The 19,973-nt window shown below is 41.0% G+C and overlaps 1 protein-coding gene across 2 annotated transcripts in view; it reads left to right on the forward strand.

The window, feature by feature from the left end:
• LOC149319923 (phospholipid-transporting ATPase IB-like) overlaps nt 1–19,973 on the forward strand; it is a 498,345-nt gene that overhangs the window by 54,963 nt on the left and 423,409 nt on the right. For both annotated transcript variants that reach the window (XM_089512598.1, XM_089512599.1), the window contains exon 2: nt 9,566–9,710. In XM_089512598.1, coding sequence (XP_089368724.1) covers nt 9,566–9,710 — 145 coding nt within the window. The remainder of the gene's footprint in view (nt 1–9,565; nt 9,711–19,973) is intronic.

The raw sequence follows: 19,973 nt of genomic DNA on the forward strand, positions 1-19,973 counted from the left end.
TTAGAAATGTAAAGAATGGTCACGTTTTGCTTCTCTTGACCAGAAGGAATGTCTCAGAATTCTTACAGGATATATTGGCATGTTTGACATTTTAAAATGAGTTTCCCCATATTGGGACAGGTTTTGGTTTTTGGCAAAAAAAATATATATTTTCACAAAAATATTTTGTCTGAGAAAGTCCGAGAGAGTGGAAAATTGGAAAATTCAATCACTCTTGTCTTGCATATGTGAGAATGACATAACTGAAGTTTTGTATCCTTAATCCTAAATTAATATGCTGAAGAAGACACAAGATGAAGATGAGGAATAAAACTGAGGAATAGACCATTTCAAGAAACTGGCAATTTCATTTTGATTTATTGAGTTAACTAAAGCTTGGAAGGGTTACTTTTGCGGACTGCAGTTCTCATAATTATGGGAGTCATGACCACCAAAAGTAACTGTCTTAGGTTCTAGATGTTTGGTTGAATCACTATTTCTTTCTATTTTAAATACATATTCACCAATAAGCCCTTGCAAAGAGTGGTAAAGTCAGTACTGGACTGGGTTGCCCCAGGTAGCTTCACCTGTTGTGTCTTGCATCTCATCAGATTTGTGGAAGGAAGGCAAAGCTGAGACTCAGGGATCAGATATAATGGAGGGCAGGTCTCCTGTTCTTTTGATAGGAGAGCTGACCTTTCTAAAATATCTTCTCACTGACCAGCCCATCCTTTGAAAGGTACAGGACTCCTGTCCTCCTGGACATATGCCCACTTCAGTGCTCCTTGAGATCTTGCAGACCTCTTCACACTGAATAATTTCACTAAAATCTTTTCTTCCCCTTTCTCTATTTAACAAACATTGCTTGAAGTCATGTGGCAGATAGTTAGGGAGCAGTTCTTAAGCTGTACGTCTTCCATTCACTTTGATTTAACATCTGCTGGATTCCTTCATGAATGCCTCATCCTAAAAGGAATGGAGCTTAAGCTAACCAGAGGTATCCGCCACATATTGACAATGATATATTTTTGATTACTTCACATGGGTGTGGGTAATGCATCTTATCGAGCAGTCATACTACTTGTATTGGTTGTTGTGTTATATCCATTAGCTGTACATCATGAATTGCATTCTGGATCATCACTTGGTTATGGTTGTTATGTAGAAAACAATAAGTATACAACCTCCATGTGTTCTGAGATGGTCAACTGTTTTTTTTAAAGCCCAGTATGTTTCATCCTTAAGGAGAAAAGGCTTTCTTCACAGGCCTTCACTAGAAATCACTGGGGTTCAGATCACTTTCCAAAACACAGGGCCACTAAGTATAAAAAGAACAGATTCTACAGTATTTTGTTAAATATACATATTCCAGATAGTCCTTGAAAAGGAATTGCGAATGACATCATGAATAAACAGTTGTCCATATCAAATCATGTGGAGCATGTCTTCTTACTGTTGTCTGCTTTTAATGTGGTTGCTATGCACCTTCTCCAATTTATGGTGATCCTACCCTAGTGTTATACATTATCTTATTGTACTGCCTACAGTTTGTTGTTGTAGGCTGATTGAAACAATGTGTATTTGCCATTTGCTTATGTTTTGTAATATTAATATAGTTGTCATTTGCTTGCATATGGCATTATAAGTTGTGATACTTTCTTATATTGTATTGCCTGTATGCTTCTGCTGTTTTGTTTTCCCTATATTTCTTATTATCCACTGTCTTATTAACAGTTTTTAAATATCTTTTTGGAGATTCCTCTTGGTTTTCAGTTGGTGTTTTGCTTGTTTAGAGACTCTTCTTTGTTTCCTATTTTTCAGACGACGTTTGCCACTGTCTTCCTCTAAGGCTGAGAGATTCTGACTTGCCCAAAGCCATCCAATGAGTTTCCTTGGCTAAGGGGAAGTCTGAAGCCAGGACTCTTGGAGTCCTAGTCCAACACTGAAAGGACTATACCATGCTGGCTAATGATGCACTTTAAAAAAATTGAGTCTAGGCCATCTAACACTGATATGCATAAAAATTACTTATGATTATTTCTATCTATGTCCACATATTTAAAAATAATTACTAGGGTAAGTTTGCAGTTCATCAGTTGGCAATGCTAGCCAATTAATTTCCCATCCTGACTGCCCCATCTGTGCCCATACGGAAAATCTTCTCTCCAAGATGGCTATTAAACCTGGGCAGCAGTAGCAGTGAGACTTCCACTGGCACGAATGGGAGATTTCCCCTCCCTAACCTTAATTGGCACATGCTCATGTGCAACCTAATATGGGTCTGGGAGAAGAAGATTAGCTGCAGTATGCCCTGAAAATAATTGCCTCATGGCATTAAATCTTCTAGAAAACCAAACCTATTTGTTTACATTCAAGATAGATCTCCTCTCCCCACTAGCAGTTACCAGTTCTTTTACTGTTCCCTATGCAGTTCTTTTTCTAGTCAGTTTTTTTTGGTTTGACTCAGTGATCTTTTGGCAAAGGACTTCTAAAAAATGCCATTTTCTAATAATAGGTCTTTCAAGCTAATTGTCTTTGCCATTGTAATTTATTGCTTGCAGTTTTTGCTTTTTGTAACCAATTTTTCACTCTAAGGAGTTTATCACACAGGGGACAATTGGAAGTATAAATGGTGATTAACCCATGATAATCCCGCAATTGCGTTAATGTTTTCACACGACGCCATGTTCAAAATGCTATTATCCTGTAAATAACCAGTGATACTCCTGCAGCTGTGCTAATGATTTTCACATGAAGTCGAGATGAAACATGATTAAAGTGTCATTATCCCATGAATAACCAGGCAAGAAACAGCAGCAAATCATTCACAGGATTTCCCCATGAATGACTTTTTGCCATTTATTGTCTGGTTATTCCCTGGTTATTCACAGAATAACGGCTCTTGTGTTTATCTCATTTAATGTCAATTGCGTGATTTTCACAGGTTAATCACTGTTTTAAACTCCACATTTTCCATAGTGTGATAAACTCCGAAGGTGACAAATGCCATAGATGTTCAAACCAGCAACATAATAGTATTATTAATAGTATTAGGGACACAGTTACAGATGGCCACTGTTTCTCTGATAAGCAAATCAATGCACATGTTTTTATCTAGCAAACCACTAGCTCCATTGTAAATGAGGTTTGAGGTTTCACAGAATAAATAGATTTCCAGCATCATTATGTCTCCTCTAGTCTGATTAAGTCTGAGTTCAGTATGATTTATTTTCTGGTTAGTATGTATAGGATTGCAGGTAACCTACATATAATTCTCCATGTGTAAACTTTTGGCTATATCTGTTGACAATTTTCCATGGGAAGCACCCACCACAGATGTTGAATTAAAGTCTCTGTTATCTCCATTTAGCATGGCCAGCATACCAGAAGGGCACCAGACTGAGAAAGGTGTTTCTGCAATTTTTACAATTATGCACTAGATCACAGGGAGCTGCCTTATATGGAGTCAGGCCATTGATCCAGCCAGACTAATATTGCCAACTCTGAATAACTATCAGATCTCCAGTGTTTCAGAGAGAATTCTGAAATCAGATGTGTGTGCTCAGGATGATATCTTGGTCACTGGTGTCTGTATGTAGTGTGTGCATATACATTTCCCTATTCCAGGAACACCCCAAAACATGAAAGAAATCAAGGAGCAGGCTTGTATGCAATGTAAGGAGCTGTAAGCAAGGGAGTCTTGGTGCAGCTATAAAAACTTCAGTTTCTGACCAGAGTGTCTTACTGGATTTCCATGGAAACAACGACTGTAGAATGAGCTGGTAGATAAAACTGATGTGAATATGTGTTTGGCTGTGCCCACTTTTCTCCATGGTGCAATAGCCTTATTTTTTGAGATCTTTGCACATGCTTTGTATGTATAAAGTCCTGTGTACAATATCTGGGGTTAAGATGCCTGATCAAAGTTTAGCTTCACTATAAACCTTGGGCAAGCATCTGTGTCTCATCTAGGGTCATGGGGAGCAGTTTTGCCCTGTCTCCCTGGGGTTCTTTCAGCCAAGGAGGACACTTTTTAAAACCAGGAGTTAAACCAGAAAGCTTTGAAAATTGTTTTCCAGGTCGTAATACAGTTCAGAGGGTGGACATGCAAAATATTCCCTAGAGGGCATGCTGGGGACACTTTGCTTAAAAAAGAAACCCACCATTTTTGGGATTTCAAAAACCCAAAAGCGGCCTTGTGGTATAGGCAATATGCAGTTCATGGGTTGCACTTCCCTCCTGCCCTAAAACTGGGATGGAAATCTTGTGACCCTCCAGATGCTGGACTGGAAATCCCAGCAGCCCTAACTAGCATAGAGGAAATGAAGCCATTGTGGCCCAACATCTGGAGTATCACATAGTTCTCACCTTTCCCCTAAAGCTTCCATATCCTCCAGTTGTATTCACTGGCTTACATGTCCTCTGCAAAATATGCTAAGGCCAAAACAGCATCCTCTTTCATTGATTTAACAGTAACATTAATTATTTTGCACTTGTGTGGCAAGGAGTGCTTTAACTAGAGTGGTTGAATAGTAGTGGTAGTAGCATTAGCAGTAATACAGGTTGAGTATCCCACATCTGGAATTCTGAATTACTCAAAAATCCCAAATTGTCTACATGGGTGGCTGAGATAGTGGAGTTTATTATATGAGAGGCTAAATGCCCAAATCCCATGCAGAAATGTGATTTAAATCCTAGAAAAATCCCACAAAAGCAGGATCATTTTTAGACATCAACCAGCACAGAAAGTGGACAAAATAGGCCACTTTTTACTTTCGGGGAAATTCCAAAAGTAAAAAGCAACCGATTTTGTCCAATTTCTGAGCAGGTTAATGTCAGATTAATGCTCAGTGCCTCTGACGTCTGAAAACGATCCCACTTTTGCGAAATTTGTCCACTTTCTGTGCAGGATGCCTTCCAATGTCGTTTGAAAAAGATCCCGCTTTTGTGGGATTTTCCCCATTTAAATCCCATTTCTGCATAGGATAAACTCCATGTGACAAATTCGAGTGACACCTTTGCTTTCTGATGGTTCAGTGTACACAAACTTTGTTTCATGCACAAAAAAATATTATGTATAAAATTACCTTCAGGCTATGTGTATACAGTTTATATGAAACACAAATGAATTTCAAGTTTAGATTTGGGTCTTATGTCCAAGATATATCGTTATGTATATGCAAATATTCCAAAATTTGGAAAAATCCAAAATCCAGAACACTTCTGATCCTGCACATTTTGGATAAGGGAGACTCAACCTGTAGTAATACTAAACAATTTTATAATGTTATGAGTACCTTGGTCTCTCCTGCCTATTGTCTTGTCATTTCCTCTTGACTGTTTAAATATCATTCATGTTTGAAAGGCTCTTAGTGATGGACATGACCTTTAGGAATGCCTGTGGAGAAAAGAGTGGTATCATTGATAGCTGTAGTATAAATTTTAAGACACCATTGTTTCCCCCCTTTTTTGCCAGACACTGCATGCCAGCTTTTCCTAACTGAAAACATATAGATGTGTTGGACTGCACTTCCCATCATCCCCACAATGCAGTATGAATGAGCTAACTGCGGATGGTGGGAACCTCAAATGGAGGGGGGAAGTACCAGAATGAGGAAGGGTGCTATGCGCCTTGAACTGCCAAATGACAGATGAAGGTTTCCCCTCCACAGAGGCCTAGTGGTGAGAGAAAGCTTAATGTGTTGGAATGCAGAGGGAGAGAATGAGGGACAGAAAGACAGACAGGCAGGCTGACCTTTGTCAGAAGACATGTAAATCTTTGAAAAACCTGATTAAATGCTTTCACAAGTCTGAAGAGGATGCAGAGAATAATGGTTGAGGCAGAGGCAGTGCCAAATGGTTGCCCATGCCCACAGCTTGGAAACATTGTTTGTTTGGATTACAAATCCCATACTTTCTCAGCCACTATGACTGGTTAATCCAGCTGGCTGGGAAATTCTGGGAACTGTAGTCCAAAGAAGTAACTTCTTCATGTTTTGGCTATGCCACCGCTGCCAGCTTTAATGGACAAGGCAATGCACATTAATTCTATTTATATTCCGCATTTTCTCCAATGAGTTCAAGGTGGTGTCATGGCTGTCCCCACAACAAGCCTGTGAGGTAGGTCAGACTGAGAGTAAAATAACTTGTCTGAAGTCGCCCACTGAGATTTTTTAAAACAACAATGACAACAACAACAACAACACACACACATAGTTAGAAGCTACCACACTTTGAATTCTATCACACTTTGAATAGTTAGCTTCAAAGGTGCTACTAGATTGCACTATGTACACACACTTTGAATAGTTAAAGATGGCCTCGTACTGGTTTTCCAGACTAACACAGCTACACCTTTGAATTCTACTGGAGTTTGAATAGTTAGGGTTGGCCTCATATAGTTTCATATGGCTACATAGAATAATTTCACAGAATTTCAGTGAAAATTTGGAAAGATATGTTTTTCAAGATTTTTTTGAAAAATTAATACTATATTTTAAAAATACTGAATAATATATATATATATATATATATATCAAATAATATCTGTCTATCTATAAATCATATACACACATACAGTACATATAGAGAGATTGATTTTATATAAAACAAATTATTTAAAAAAAAATAATAGATAAACTTGAGGCCTCTTCTTTATCTTCCTCATATAGTTTCATATGGTTTCATAGAACAGTTTCATACAGTTACAGTGAAAATTTGGTAAGGTCTAATTTTTTTAAAAAAATTAATGCTATATTTTTAAAATATTGAGAGAGAGAGAGAGACTGATACATAATCACTTTCTCTGTCTCTGTCGCTCTCTTTCTTTCTAAAACAAATTAAAAAAATAATAGATAAACCAAGGCCTCTCCTTTCTCTTCCTCATATAGTTTCATATGGTTTCATAGAATAATTTCAGTGTTACATAGTTTTGTAGTGTGTTACATAGTTACAGTTCCATAGTTTCAGTTTCATAGAGTTACAGTGAAAATTTGGTAAAATGTGGTGTTTTTCAAGATATTTTTTTTAAAAATTATAACTATATTTTAAAAATACAGACTGATATATATATATATATATATATACTTATATATATATATAGAGAGAGAGATTGATTGATTGATTGATTTTATATATATATATATATATATATATATAATCTCTCTCTCTCTCTCTCTCTCTCTCTCTCTCTCTCTCTATATATATATATATATATCTCAAATTAAAACTATTTTTTAAAGCAATGCTAGACCAACCTGGGCCTCTCCCTCCTCTTCCCACTCCCTCCAGTGCTTGAAAGGGAGGGAGGCGCAGGCCACAGCCCCTTCCTTCCCAAGGGCAGATGTCACCTGGGGCCTGGCCCTCTCCCCTTGCAGTCCTTGAGTGTCTCCCCTGCCCTTCTTTGGCCCTCCTCCGCCCCCGGAGTAAAGCCAGCCGGGGGTCTCCTCCTCTTGGCAAGCAACCCTGGGGGAAGCATCCTCCTCTTGCTGCTGCTGCTGCTGCTGCTGCTGCTGCGGATCGATAAGTGGGCGGCCTTGCCAGGATCGGGTTGGCCCTTGCCTTGGAGCAGCTGGGACTTTGGGGGGTGGCTTAGCCTGCCTCTCTCTCTCAGCCACCCTCCTCGCCATCCTTCCCGAGACTCACAGACTGACGGACAGACAGGCGGAGACGCTGCTGCTGCTGCTGCTGCTGCTGCTGCTGCTGCTGGTACTGCTCTCCTGGCTCTTGCTCTGGCCCTGGCTCTCAGGGGGACCGGGCGCGTCCTCCTTTTCTCCAGGAGGAGTCCCAAAGCCTCCTCCGTTTGGAGCCTGGCCCAGAAGCATGGCTTGCCATCTCTCTGTACCAGCTCTTTTTTGAGCTTTTAGATGGGCACGTCCTCCATCCCCCCGTGAACGTCCTACATTTTGCGGCGCCTGGTCCTCCTCTGCGGTTGTAACAGCATCTGGCCACCCTGCTTGCTCTTGCTCTTGCTCTTGCTGTTCCTATTGTTTTTCCTATTGCTGTTGCTATTGTGGCTATTGCTGTTGCTTTCGCTGTTGTTTTTGCTGTTGTTATTGCTATTGCTTCTCTGCTGCTCTTGCTCTTGCTTCCCTATGGCTATTGCTACTGCTTTTGCTATTGTTTCTCTACTACTGTTGCTATTCTTTTTCTATGGCTATTGCTACTACTTTTGCTGTTGTTTTTGTTATTGTTTTTGCTATTGCTCTCTGTTGCTATTGCTATTGCTTTTCTGTGGCTCTTGCTCCTGCCTTTGCTGTTGTTTGGGCTACTGCTACTGCTATTGCTTCTCTACTGCTGTTGCTTTTCTAGTGCTATTGTTTTTGCCATTCTTATTGCTATTGCTTCTCTATTACTCTTGCTTCTGTATTGCTGTGGCTGTTGCTCTTTCTGTTTTGCTATTGCTACTGCTTTCCCTGTTGCTGTTATCTCAGCTGTTTTACACACACAGACACACACTCACACTCACACACACACACAGGAGGATTGTGGGCTGGAAAGGAAGGGCAGGGACGGGAGTGGGAAGCAGACTTGGGGAAGGGGCAGGGGGCTTCCCCTGCTGCCACAGTGGCCACTACACCCTTCTTTCCTGCCAAGCCCTCTGAGGGAAAGCTGGCTGGGGAAGGTGGGGGGTGTTGGTGGTCCTTTTGGGGGTCTGGCCCTCTCCAGAGAGAGGCGGCAGGGTCCCCCCTTTTTGGCCCGCAAAGGTGCCTCCTTTCCATCCTTCCTCCTGGCTTTTCTCCTCAGGAGCCTTCTCTCTCTCCCAGGCTGACCAGAGGTCCTCTTTTTCCAGGACCTGCCCCCTCCATTCCCGCCTTCTGTCCAGGAGGAATTCCACAGTCCCCTCCATTTTGAGCAGGACTAAGAAGCATGCATTTACATTCCTAGGGAGTCCTTTACGCTTTTACTTTTCTCTTGAAAATCCCCCCATTTTGTGGTGCCTTAGTCCTACTTTGTGGTTAGGACAGCTGGTCACCCTATTATTATCATCATCATTATTATTATCATTATCATCATTATTATATTTATATCCCGCTTTCCTCCCAGTACAGGGACTCAAGGCGGCTACCTGGTGTAGGTCTGGTTCAAATACTCCAGGGTGACCAGGCATCCTCCTTTCCAAGGACCTGCCCTTCATTTCGCCCTTCTGTCCAGGAGGAACGTCAAAAACGCCCTCCAATTTGGAGCAGGACTATGGAGCATGCATTTTGTATTTCTTTTGAGTCCTTTTCGCTTTTATTTGTAATGTCCTGCTTTTTTTTTGAAGGTCATCCCATTTTGTGGTGCCTTGGTCCTCCTTTGCAGTTTGGATATCTGGTCACTCTACTCCAGGTTGACCAGACATCCTCCTTTCCAAGGACATGTCCTCCATTTCCACCTTCTGTCCAGGAGGAATGTCAAAATGTCCTCCAAGTGGGACTAAGGAGCATGAATGTACATTTCTAGGAGTGCTTTGAGCTTTTCTTTGGTCATGTTCTCCATTTTACAGACCTTGGTGGTGAGGGCCTCTGGTCACCCTGGCTCTCTTTCCCACCAACTGACCACTTGTTTCTCCTCTTTTCCTCACCTTCTTCTTCTCTCCTGGCAGGACCCATTTGCTCTTCTTCGGGCTACAAGAAGGCGGATGATGAGATGTCCGGGGCCACGTCCTCTGTGGACCAGGAAGAGGCAGCAGCCCGCACCATTTACTTGAACCAGGCCCAGCAGAGCAAATTCACCGACAACCGGGTCAGGTAAGATGGTTGGCACGCTCTGGAGCTCCCAGAGAGGGAGTGTTTGGGTGGGATTCAAAGCTTTCCATGAATTTGGACCTGGTTGAGAAAGAAAGAGTTGGGACTGAGGCAGCATCCGCACTGGAGAAATAATGTGATTTGACACTCCTTTAACTGCCCTGGCTCAAGGCTATGGAATTCTGGGAACTGGAGTTGGTTGTGGCACCAACTCCCACTTCCTAGAATTCCATAGCCTCGAGCCAGGGCAGTTGAAGGAATGTCAAACCTTTGCAGCTTTGACTTTTCATTATTATGTTTTGATTATTGTGTTCTCTCTGGGAATCTCTTAAATCCTCCAGCACAACTCTGCCAGAAGTTAATCATAGAATTGTGCTAGAGAACCTAGAAGTTCCTAGAGAAAACACTTCTCTAGGCATTTGTAGGTTCTCCAGCATAATTCTATGATCAACTTCTGGCAGATGTAAACCATACAGTTGAACTGGAAGACCTGGAGATTTCTAGGGAGGTGTTCTCTTACGTAAAAAGAATAGTAGTGGTATTTTTATTATTATTAGTGGTTTATCCACATTGCTGGGAGTCTTTCACCAGCAGATGTTGAGGAACCACTGTATTTTTCCAGTGCAGATGAGGCATGAATCTCCAAATGACCAGAGCTGTTACCACACTGCAGAATGAATGCAGTTTAACGCTGCTTTAACTGTCAAGGCTCCATACTACAGAATCCTGGGATTGATAGTTTGTTGACATTCTCTCTGACAGAGAATGCTATCTGTGTCATTGTTCTGTGCCTTCCAGTTTTTTCCGATTTATGACAACCATAACCTATCAGGAGGTTTTCTTGGTAAGTTTCTTCAGAGGGGGTTTGCCATTTAATCAGAAAAATGGTTTTTTTTTTTGGCAAGTTTGCCATTGCCTCCCTCTGAGGCTGGGAATATATAACTATGGGCTAGTTATATATGAGCTGGGATTTGAACCCTGGTCTGCAAATCCAAAGGTTCCATAGCATGGTGCCATGACAGTTAAAGCAGTGTCAAAGTGCATTAATTCTGCAGTGTAGATGCAGCCTAGGAAGCACAAAAGTTCAGATTGATGATGGGGGGAGGAGGAAGATTCCTCAGCTTATCCACTTCACAGTCCCTGATAGGGCAGGCTCTGCCATGAGGCAAAGTGAAGCAGGTGACTCAGGCAGCTGATTTTGTGTTGGTGTGGAAGAGTAGCAAGTTTTCTGGGTGTACTTCTGGGTGTATTTCTTTATTGTCGCGATCCCCTCATGGGTAATATTATTGCCTGTTCCTGTAGGTGAAAAAGTGAGGCAGGTGCCTCAGGCAATTGAATTGTGGTGTTATCAAAGTTTGTACTGTGTTTAATTTAGGATTATTGTTGCTGTGATTGCACCACCTCCTCTTTATTCTTACTCTGGTTTTGAGTGATCAGGAGGGAAGATATATTTGTACATCTCTTTGTGTTGGGGGAGTTGGTCTCAGGTGCCAAAATAAATTTAATGTCCTCAGGTAATGTTCTGTCTCAGATCTCAAAATGTCAGCCCCAGCCCTAGCGCTTGGTTAAGCAATCTCTTCTTACTGCTTGGCTATTTTGAGAAGAGGGCTGTTGGGAGACACATAAGCCACCCCCAAACTGAACCTTCCAGAGCATCTTGCTAAAAAGTCCTACTTGTACCCACATTTGTTTTGCCTCTAAATCAGAAATTGGCAGTCTCTTTCTAAAGAGCAGGTTTGTCCTCTGCTTTTTGAACCTTAATACATTGGCATTCAGAGTGGAAGGATGAAAAATGACCTTTTAAGAGTGCATATTTAGGAATCTGGAGAGAGATCTCATGATTTATGCTTGCATGTGTCCACACCAGGCTGATTTCTGTTGCTGTTATGCTGTTGCTGTTGGAAAGATTTTCCCCCCTCCTCCTTTTGTTTTGTTCCTTATTGGCTGGGGCCCATGGTGAAGTACTGCCTCCTGAGCAACAACAATAGACAGTCAAGGAACTGAGTAACAAGCAGTGGCAGGCTAGGAGCTGGTGTGCTTCTTCTGATCAGAGTGGTTAAGAAAGGAAGAGAAGGTCAGTGACAGGTGATGGACAATAGACTCTTATTTGCTGGAGAATTGTGCCAGAGCTGGTAACAGGTGGGGCACAATAATGAGAGATCAGTTATCCATGATTGTAACTGGTAAACAGTGGCGCTCTCAGCAAAACCATTATGAGAGCTAATGATTGACAGCACCATTGGCAGGTCCCCTAATAAGAACTGGGAGGAAAGGAATTAAAAGATATATACTGAACCTAGTTTGGGTCTGTCCATTTGGGTGTGTATGAAGTGGTACATACTTGACACACACACACGACTCTTTAGCTTCATGCAATGTGTGACTCCCTCATCTCATACTTCCTTGTGATATGAGGAGGAGCTGTTTCCAGAGTTATTGACTCATCTCTGTTTCCTAACTGGAGTTAACCTATGGTATTTTTTCTGCCTGAGGCAGAACAGCAAAGGGCAATCCCCTCACTGATAAACATCACAATGCATTGTGCTCTTGTACATATACACAACTGGCTTTAAAAGAACATTTTATTTTAGATGAGTAGGCAGAGCAAATGTAATGCACACTACTGTGTCTCCTGCCACTTCTTCCTCTAGGGCTGAAGATATGGAGCCTTCAAATCCAAAGAGCTGTGTTCTTTGTTATAATGTACAGAATGTCTCATGGGTTTGTTTGTGCATTCTTTGCCTCCTTCCATTTTCCCCCTTGTATCATATCTCCCTCTCTCTCTCTCTCTCTCTGTATGTACAGTACTTTCAAGTTGCCTGTTGTCTTGAATCTCATAGGGTTTTCTTTGGCAAGAAATACTCAGAGGTGGTTCCTTGCCAGTTCCTTCCTCTGAAATATACCCACAAAGAATTACTTCTGCAGACTGATCCTGTCTGTATTATACAGTGTGACTGGGGCAACTGTCTCACTTTGTTTAATAGCAGAGTCAGCTCTTCTCCAGAAGCTGTGTATCCAAATTTTGTGTTCAAATGCTTATTTTCTAGAAAGATTCCAGAAAACAAAGTGGTTGAAAGTTCCACCTCTGCAATCCCAGATGTATGAGAAGAAAGGTTTCTCTGTCCATGCTCATGGATGTAGTCTAAAAAATTAATAAATTATTTCATCAGGGAGTGAACCCTTGCTCTGAAAACAAAATTGGCGGCTTGTAATACTTAGCCCTGAAAGGGTTGTGCAGGTCTTTAGAATAGAGCTTGGAAAAGTTACACTTTGGAGTGGAGTTTCCAGAATCCGTGAGAGACATGGAAACTTTCCATGCTGTGCAGGGGACTCTGAAACCAATGAGTAACCTTTTCAGGCTTTGTTTAGGAAGCTGCCCTGTCCTTTTCCATCTAGTTACATGCCTCAGTAAGGGTCCTTCTAATGGCAGCAGATGGCTTTCACGTGAATGCATCAATAAATTTGCTCTGGCTTTCAGGAAAAGCTCTAATAGAGGTATCCAAGGTGCTGACCCTCTTTTGGGAATAGGATTCTTTTAAAATTAAGACTATAACCTGGAGTGGATTTACCACCCACTGACTGGAAAGCCAGTTGCTGCCATGAATCTTTCCCATCACCAACAGCTTCATCACTTTTTAAACTTTAGATGCTAGGGTTCAACTTGGCACCTGCTTCATAAAAACTCCTGGCCTGTGAAAACTCATAAAACTGTAACAGAATATTGGTACATCATACAGTTTGCCCTCCTTATTGGTAGATTTAACCATCAATGGATGACAAGCCCCTGTTTTTGTTAATGGCGGTGTGTGCATTAAAATAAATGGGACTTGAGCATGCATGGATTTTCATATCTGCGGGGGGTCCAGAACAGATCCCCGCAAATACGGAGGTCCAACTGTACTTAACCATAATATGTCTGGTGTTAGGTAAGATCTTTGTAGCCTATTTGCTATACACAGAAGAGGTCTCTATAATGTTGCAAACTAGCAGTAACTCTAATGAAGCCAATTGCATGAAATGAATTTTGAAATGTCTAGAAATGAAGGCTTTGCTTTCTCTTCCACTGCTTTCAGTGATACATACTTTGATTTACAATTTGAGGCGTTACAGAGGAAAAACTTCAACTTTAATTTGGATAGCAACTTTCCCAAAAATCCAATTGAGGCAATGTAACTGATGATGTATTGGCTGAAGACATTAACGACCTTAATAAAGAATAAGACTTTGGTCAGCAGGATTGTTGTGCTTTGATATTTGTTATAGCATCAATATATAGAGATCAGCAACAATTTGATAAAGTGCCTGAAAATGATTTATTTGGTATAATTATGCAAGAAGGTTTTAATGCAGGGCAATTGTTCTTTGGCACAGACCGAGACGACCTAAGTAGTGGACTGATACATGTGAAATAGTGCAGCGACTGTGTGGGAAGAATGGATGAGAGAAATAAGAGGGATGGGATGGACAATGCAAGTAGAAACAGTGCCAAAAAGTTGCAATGTGTGGTGCTGTTGACTCCCTTTGGTTTTTTAAAATATATATTTTGGCCTCCTTTGCAATTGTCAGCCATCATGTAGCCACTGGACATGCTATTCAGTCCTCGCTGGACTGTATTCTATGGTGTGATTGTGTGTGTTCCCTTAGCTTTCCTCCTCCCTCACCTTAGGATTGTTTTGTACTTCTGCAAACATTTGGGGTACAGATACAAAGAATACTTGCAAATGATCTCATTTGGATCAGAAAGATTGTTTCAACACACCAAGAAACACTGCTGAAAAATTGGGCAACCACTTGGATTGTTCTCATTTTGTTATATTCTTTTGTGATATATTCTTGTGTTATATTCTTATATTCTAGCTTCCCCTGATCCATACTTCTCACATTCCATGTTCCTATGTGCAGCTTTGAACTTTTCCTTTCAACTCTGAGCTGAATGTCCTTTTGGCTTGAGTCCAATTGTGTCATTAGCTGCAGTGCTACTCATGCGTCCCGAACACACTGCAGAAATAATCCAGTTTGAGACAGCTTTAACTGCCCTGGCTCAATACTAGGGAATTCTGGAAACTAGTTTTGTGAGACATTTAGCCGTTTCTGTCAGAGAGCTCTGGTGCCACAACAAATTACAATTCCCAGTGTGAAGTCGAAGGCTTTCATGGCCGGCATCCATGGTTTTTTGGGCTATGTGGCCATGTTCTAGAAGATTTTCTTCCTGACGTTTCACCAGCAACTGTGGCTGGCATCTTCAGATAATGCTTTGCATGGAAAAAGTTGGGTGTATATATACTGTGTGAGCCTGGGAATGCAGGAGTGATTTACATGTGTATTGTTCTGTGCTGATGGCTGGTCTCAGGCTGGGAGGCTAATGCAAAAGAGGATTAATGTCTGCTAACTGGTGATTATTATCCGCTGGGGAAGCCCCTGACTCTGAGTGGTTTCCCATTTGCATTTGCTGAGTCCTTATTTTGCTATTCCTCAGGACTGGTAACCAAATTTTGTTCACTTTAAGGGTTTCATCTTTCTGGTTGAAATTATCCAGATGTTTGTGGATTTCAGTGGCTTCCCTGTGCATCATGACATGGTAGTGGTTGGCATGGTCCAGAATTTCAGTGTTTTCAAATAGTATTTTATGCCCAGGATGGTTTGTGTCATGTTCTGCTACTGCTGATTTTTCTGGATGGCCCAGGTTTCCCTAGCACTGAGCCAAGGCCATTAAAGTGGTCTCAAAGTGGATTATTTCTGCAGTGTGTTTTGAACCATAGTTATCCTCTGCTTTTCTCCAGTAGCTTGTTGAGTGCCATCTGACCTGGAACTCTCATGTTCTAGCTCTATTTCTTGTTTCATTTTGAATTGGCTCAGAATAGGATTTTCATGGTAAAAGGCATTCAGAAATCGTTTACCAGTGTCACCTCTTGCACAGATCTAACCAACATTAGCTATGGTGCCACTACCATTTTCTCTGAGGAATTCTCTGCCAGTGTCAACTCCAACTACTGTTGCTGTCCAGTAGCTATTTGGCACATATAGTCTGGCTCTTAAGTAAAAACCTATCTGACATCACATGGGAGACCCTACTAGCAGACTGCTACTATCAGCATAGTCTCTTGCTTTACAGGAGCATTCATTTCCACCACCATGCAAAGGTAGTGTCATGGTAAAAAGCAGTAGAAGTGCATTGGACATAATTCTGTTCCACTGAAACTGTTGGAACATGAACTTGATTAACTTTGCCCAGAAGATGCCTCATATAAACAGTATTCCCATTTACCACTTCTCATAACATATTTTGAAGACTGATATCCTTATGCTTTTAAAAGCTGTACATTTATTTATACAGTAAAACAATTCTGTATGACTTGTGTTATTTTAAATCTTTCTGAAGAAAAAGAAGTAAAAACTATACAAGATATGTATTTCCCATGAAAAGTTAGAAAGGCATAGAACTCAGTGGGGTTTACTTCCAGACAAGAGCATAAGATTATAGTCTCAGATGCTTGTTTAGAAGCTTCCCCTTTCATTGCTGAGCCATTTAAAATGAAGCTAGACATTCTCTTAACTGCACTGGAGTGAATGTATCTTTTTTCAGCTTGAAAGTAAGTATGGGGGTTCCATCCTGTATCAAGCCCATTACATGTAAGTAGGGGAGAAGTCATGGTTTGTATGTTTGTATGAGGAATAATACTACCCACTAGACTATCCCCTCCCAAGATATTTTCCCAGCCATATGCTACCTCCATCCTTCATTAGTGCCAATGTTCTTGTGCATTTGGCACACCATGCAGTTTAACCCTCTGCAAACATGGGATTAGATAAAGGACATATTGTGGATGTTGTAAGATTTGCAACTCCCATAATCCCTAGCCAGCGGTGAGAGCTGCTACAAATATTCATTCCTAAAGCTACAAAAGAAGATAAGCATCTTCTTCACATTTTTACCAAGCTAAAAACAAAAACCATCTTGGTTCTTTTTATCATTCATTTAAGAGGTTTACTGGCACAAGGCACTTGTGATAAAGCATACATTTCATGTTCAGATGTGTCTTGGGAACAACAAAATGGATAAAGCAATTAAGCAAAATGCTCATGCTGCATTTGAAAGAGAAAAGTGGGGTGTATAGTGTGTTTTTGAATCCAATGGATACTGAATACAAAATTAATAAATTAATAAATTTTGTACTATAATATAATATTTAGGCAATGAATAGGATCTGTCCCTGAATTAATGGAAATGTTTGGCAAATAATACAAAGTGTGTGTTTCATGTGTATGTGTAGATTATCCATCTTTATGAATTTCCTTACAGGGACACAATAAATATTTTTGTCATGGGCTTCTTGAACCTGTTGGGCTAACTTTGCAGTTGTGAACATAAAATGAGACTCAAGCCCTGCCTAGTCTAGTGTTCTGTTCTCACAATGGCTAGACGTTTCCTTATGTGAAGCCCACAAGCAGGGCATGAGTGCAGTGGCACTCTTTCACTCCCTTTTCATGAGCAACTGATATTGAGAAACATACTGCTCTTGATACTAGAGATCATTTAGAGCAGTGCTGTTCAATGCTCAGCAAGGAGTGCCCTTCTGCAGGCTATTGGCTACGGATCTGTGGTGAATTTCCAGGAAAGAAACAATTATATTCATTGGACACAAATTTAGTGCTGATCTTTGACACACTGAAAAAGAATACTTTCTGGTCTCCCACATGATACAGAACAATTTTAGTTTGTAGACATTGACAGAATTATCTTCTATCTATTTATGAAATCCATGAAAGTTGTTTCACATTGTGGATTTCACATCATTAAGTAGTACCAGGTTCCTTAGTCTGATTATGCGCTGTATGAAATATTTTACTTTTTTTCTTTTTGTCTGTCCAACACATCCATTTCAACTTTATTGGATAATCCCAGGTCCTAGTGTTGTGATAGACAAAGGAAAAGTCTGAAATAATTAATCATATACTGTATGTTACATACCTAAGACTCCCAGGTGTTAAGAAGTAACACTTATTTTGGACTTCTAGCAGCAATCCAGCACAGACTGAAGTTGCAAAATTTTTGTGGAAAAAGTTGAAGAAATGATTTTTGACATTCTTTGGATAAAAAGGAGTAATGAAAGCTCATGGTTTGAAACTGACAGTGCTAAAAAAAGATACCAAGGTGTGTGTGTGTGCGCGTGCATGCTTCACAAAGAGAAAATGAATGAATGTAGGAACATTCTGTAGATTATTTTAAGCACTTAAAAAAAAGACTTGGGATGAACAACATTATTAAGGTTCTATTTTAATATCCAGTTCAATTAGTCATTTTGGTGCTGAATTCACAGGCAGGATACGTCGGGCCAACCCCATCGTATTCTGCCTTCAGATCCAGCCTGCTCCTGCTTCTGGCACTTTTCTGGTCTGACAGAGTGATGGGCAGGTGTTCAGATGCCTGCCTGCTGCCATGCTGTGGAGGCTCTGCAGCTTACTCACCCATTGCTGCCACTATTGTTTTCCATGAAAACCCCTGCAGCAGCACTTATGGTGACAGTATAATGGAGATTTCATGTCACACTTCTTCAGAGGGAGTTTGTCATTCCCGTCCTCTGAGACTGAGAGAGTATGACTTGTCCAAGGTTATCTCAATGGGTTTACATGGCTGAGCAGGGATTCGACCCCTTGTCTCCAAAGTCATAGTCTAATGCTAAAACCACTACACCATGTTGGCTCCCACTTTAGGACCAAATGTTGGTTTAGCTACAGTGAGCATGCCTATCTAGCCATTTGCGGCTAGACATTCACGGATTGGAGCTCCCATGGATTTCATCACTCCATATTAGCCAATGGCGCTGCATGCCTGTAGACATGTCACTGCCCATTAATTAATGTGTGTGTGGGGGGTGGAACCAACCTCTCTCCTGGATAGGAAGGACCCACTGTAATTCATTTTAACTTATTTTATAAGCACTTTTGCATCTCATATTGGGAGAAAGGTTGGCTATAAATCAACTAAATAAATAATAGATGCCGCCCCCTTGTAATTCAGCTCAAGTAATAGCATGTCTTGGGCAAGCCTGTCTTCTGATCTGAACCCAGAGATGTGTTCTTATGAGAAGGCCCTTGTGCTGTATTGATGCTTCTAGTAATTGAATAGCATCACACCTATCTTACAAATCCAAAGTACTCCATTGGAATGCAGGGACACCTTGTCACATTATAAGACTGGTTTTGTTATAGGACACATGATAGAGTGATTAGGAGGGTGAAAAAGACTAATATTACAGTGGAAAACAAAACAAAACACTCTCAAAATCTACATACGAGATGGGTGTTTTGCTCTTTTCACATCAGGCTTTTGTAGCGCCAGAGTTATTGAATTTTTTGTAAGCTAGTTTATGAATTAACACTTTCCATTCCATTTTCTGTGGAAGAAAAAATCACTTTAAAAAAGAAAATTTGCTTAAAGTTTGAAACAGAATCCATCTTGCTGAAAACTAAAAGGAAAGGCTGTGAAAGGCCCAGTCTATATGCGCAATAAGACTAGAGCTTAGAAAATATAATTTTTTAAAAATCAGAACCCCTGCCAATGCTAGCCAAGGGATACTGGGAGTTGCAGTACAAAAATATATTTTCTTGAACTCTAGACAGGATGATAATGAGAGGTTGGCCTAATAGGGTCCCCAATAGGGCCTACCACTAATTCCCTCCTCATTTTCATGTCCCATGATTAGGTCTACCATAGGACATTTGCTGAGAGCCAGCCTGGAACAGTGGTTTGAGTAGTTGGATTAAGACTCTGGAGACCAGGGCTCAATTCCCATCTTAGCCCAAACCCAAGGTGACCTTGGGAAAGGCACATGTTCTCAGCCTCGGGAAGGCAGTGTCAATCCTCCTCTGAACAAATCTTGCCAAGAAAAGGTGGAAATGACTTGAAGGCACACAATAACAAACAACAGGACATTTGCTGTCCAAACAGTCCTCTCATTCCATGTACAAAGCTGGATTGGCAGTTGGTCTTTCTCCAGTATTTACAAGGAGACAGTATCTTTCACCACACCAGAAGATGGGGATAGAATTCAGGACTTTCCTACACAATGATTTGTCAGGGATGATGGGAGTTGTTGCTCTTCACCTCAGGCTGTTACTCACCACCTTGTTAAAGAAGCTGAGCTGACCAGCTTTGGTCAGTGGTTATTGCTTTCTCCCAAAGCAGCAGAGTTTTCTGAGAATAGGCTGAAGACCCTGACAAACTTCTCCAAGCCTTCTCACTCTTCTTCTTCTTCAGATGTCTCC

Source organism: Sceloporus occidentalis, unplaced genomic scaffold (assembly GCF_023333645.1).
Source record: "Sceloporus occidentalis isolate IW3139 unplaced genomic scaffold, rSceOcc1.0.p SCAF_2, whole genome shotgun sequence".
NCBI classification, from domain to species: Eukaryota; Metazoa; Chordata; class Lepidosauria; order Squamata; family Phrynosomatidae; genus Sceloporus; species Sceloporus occidentalis.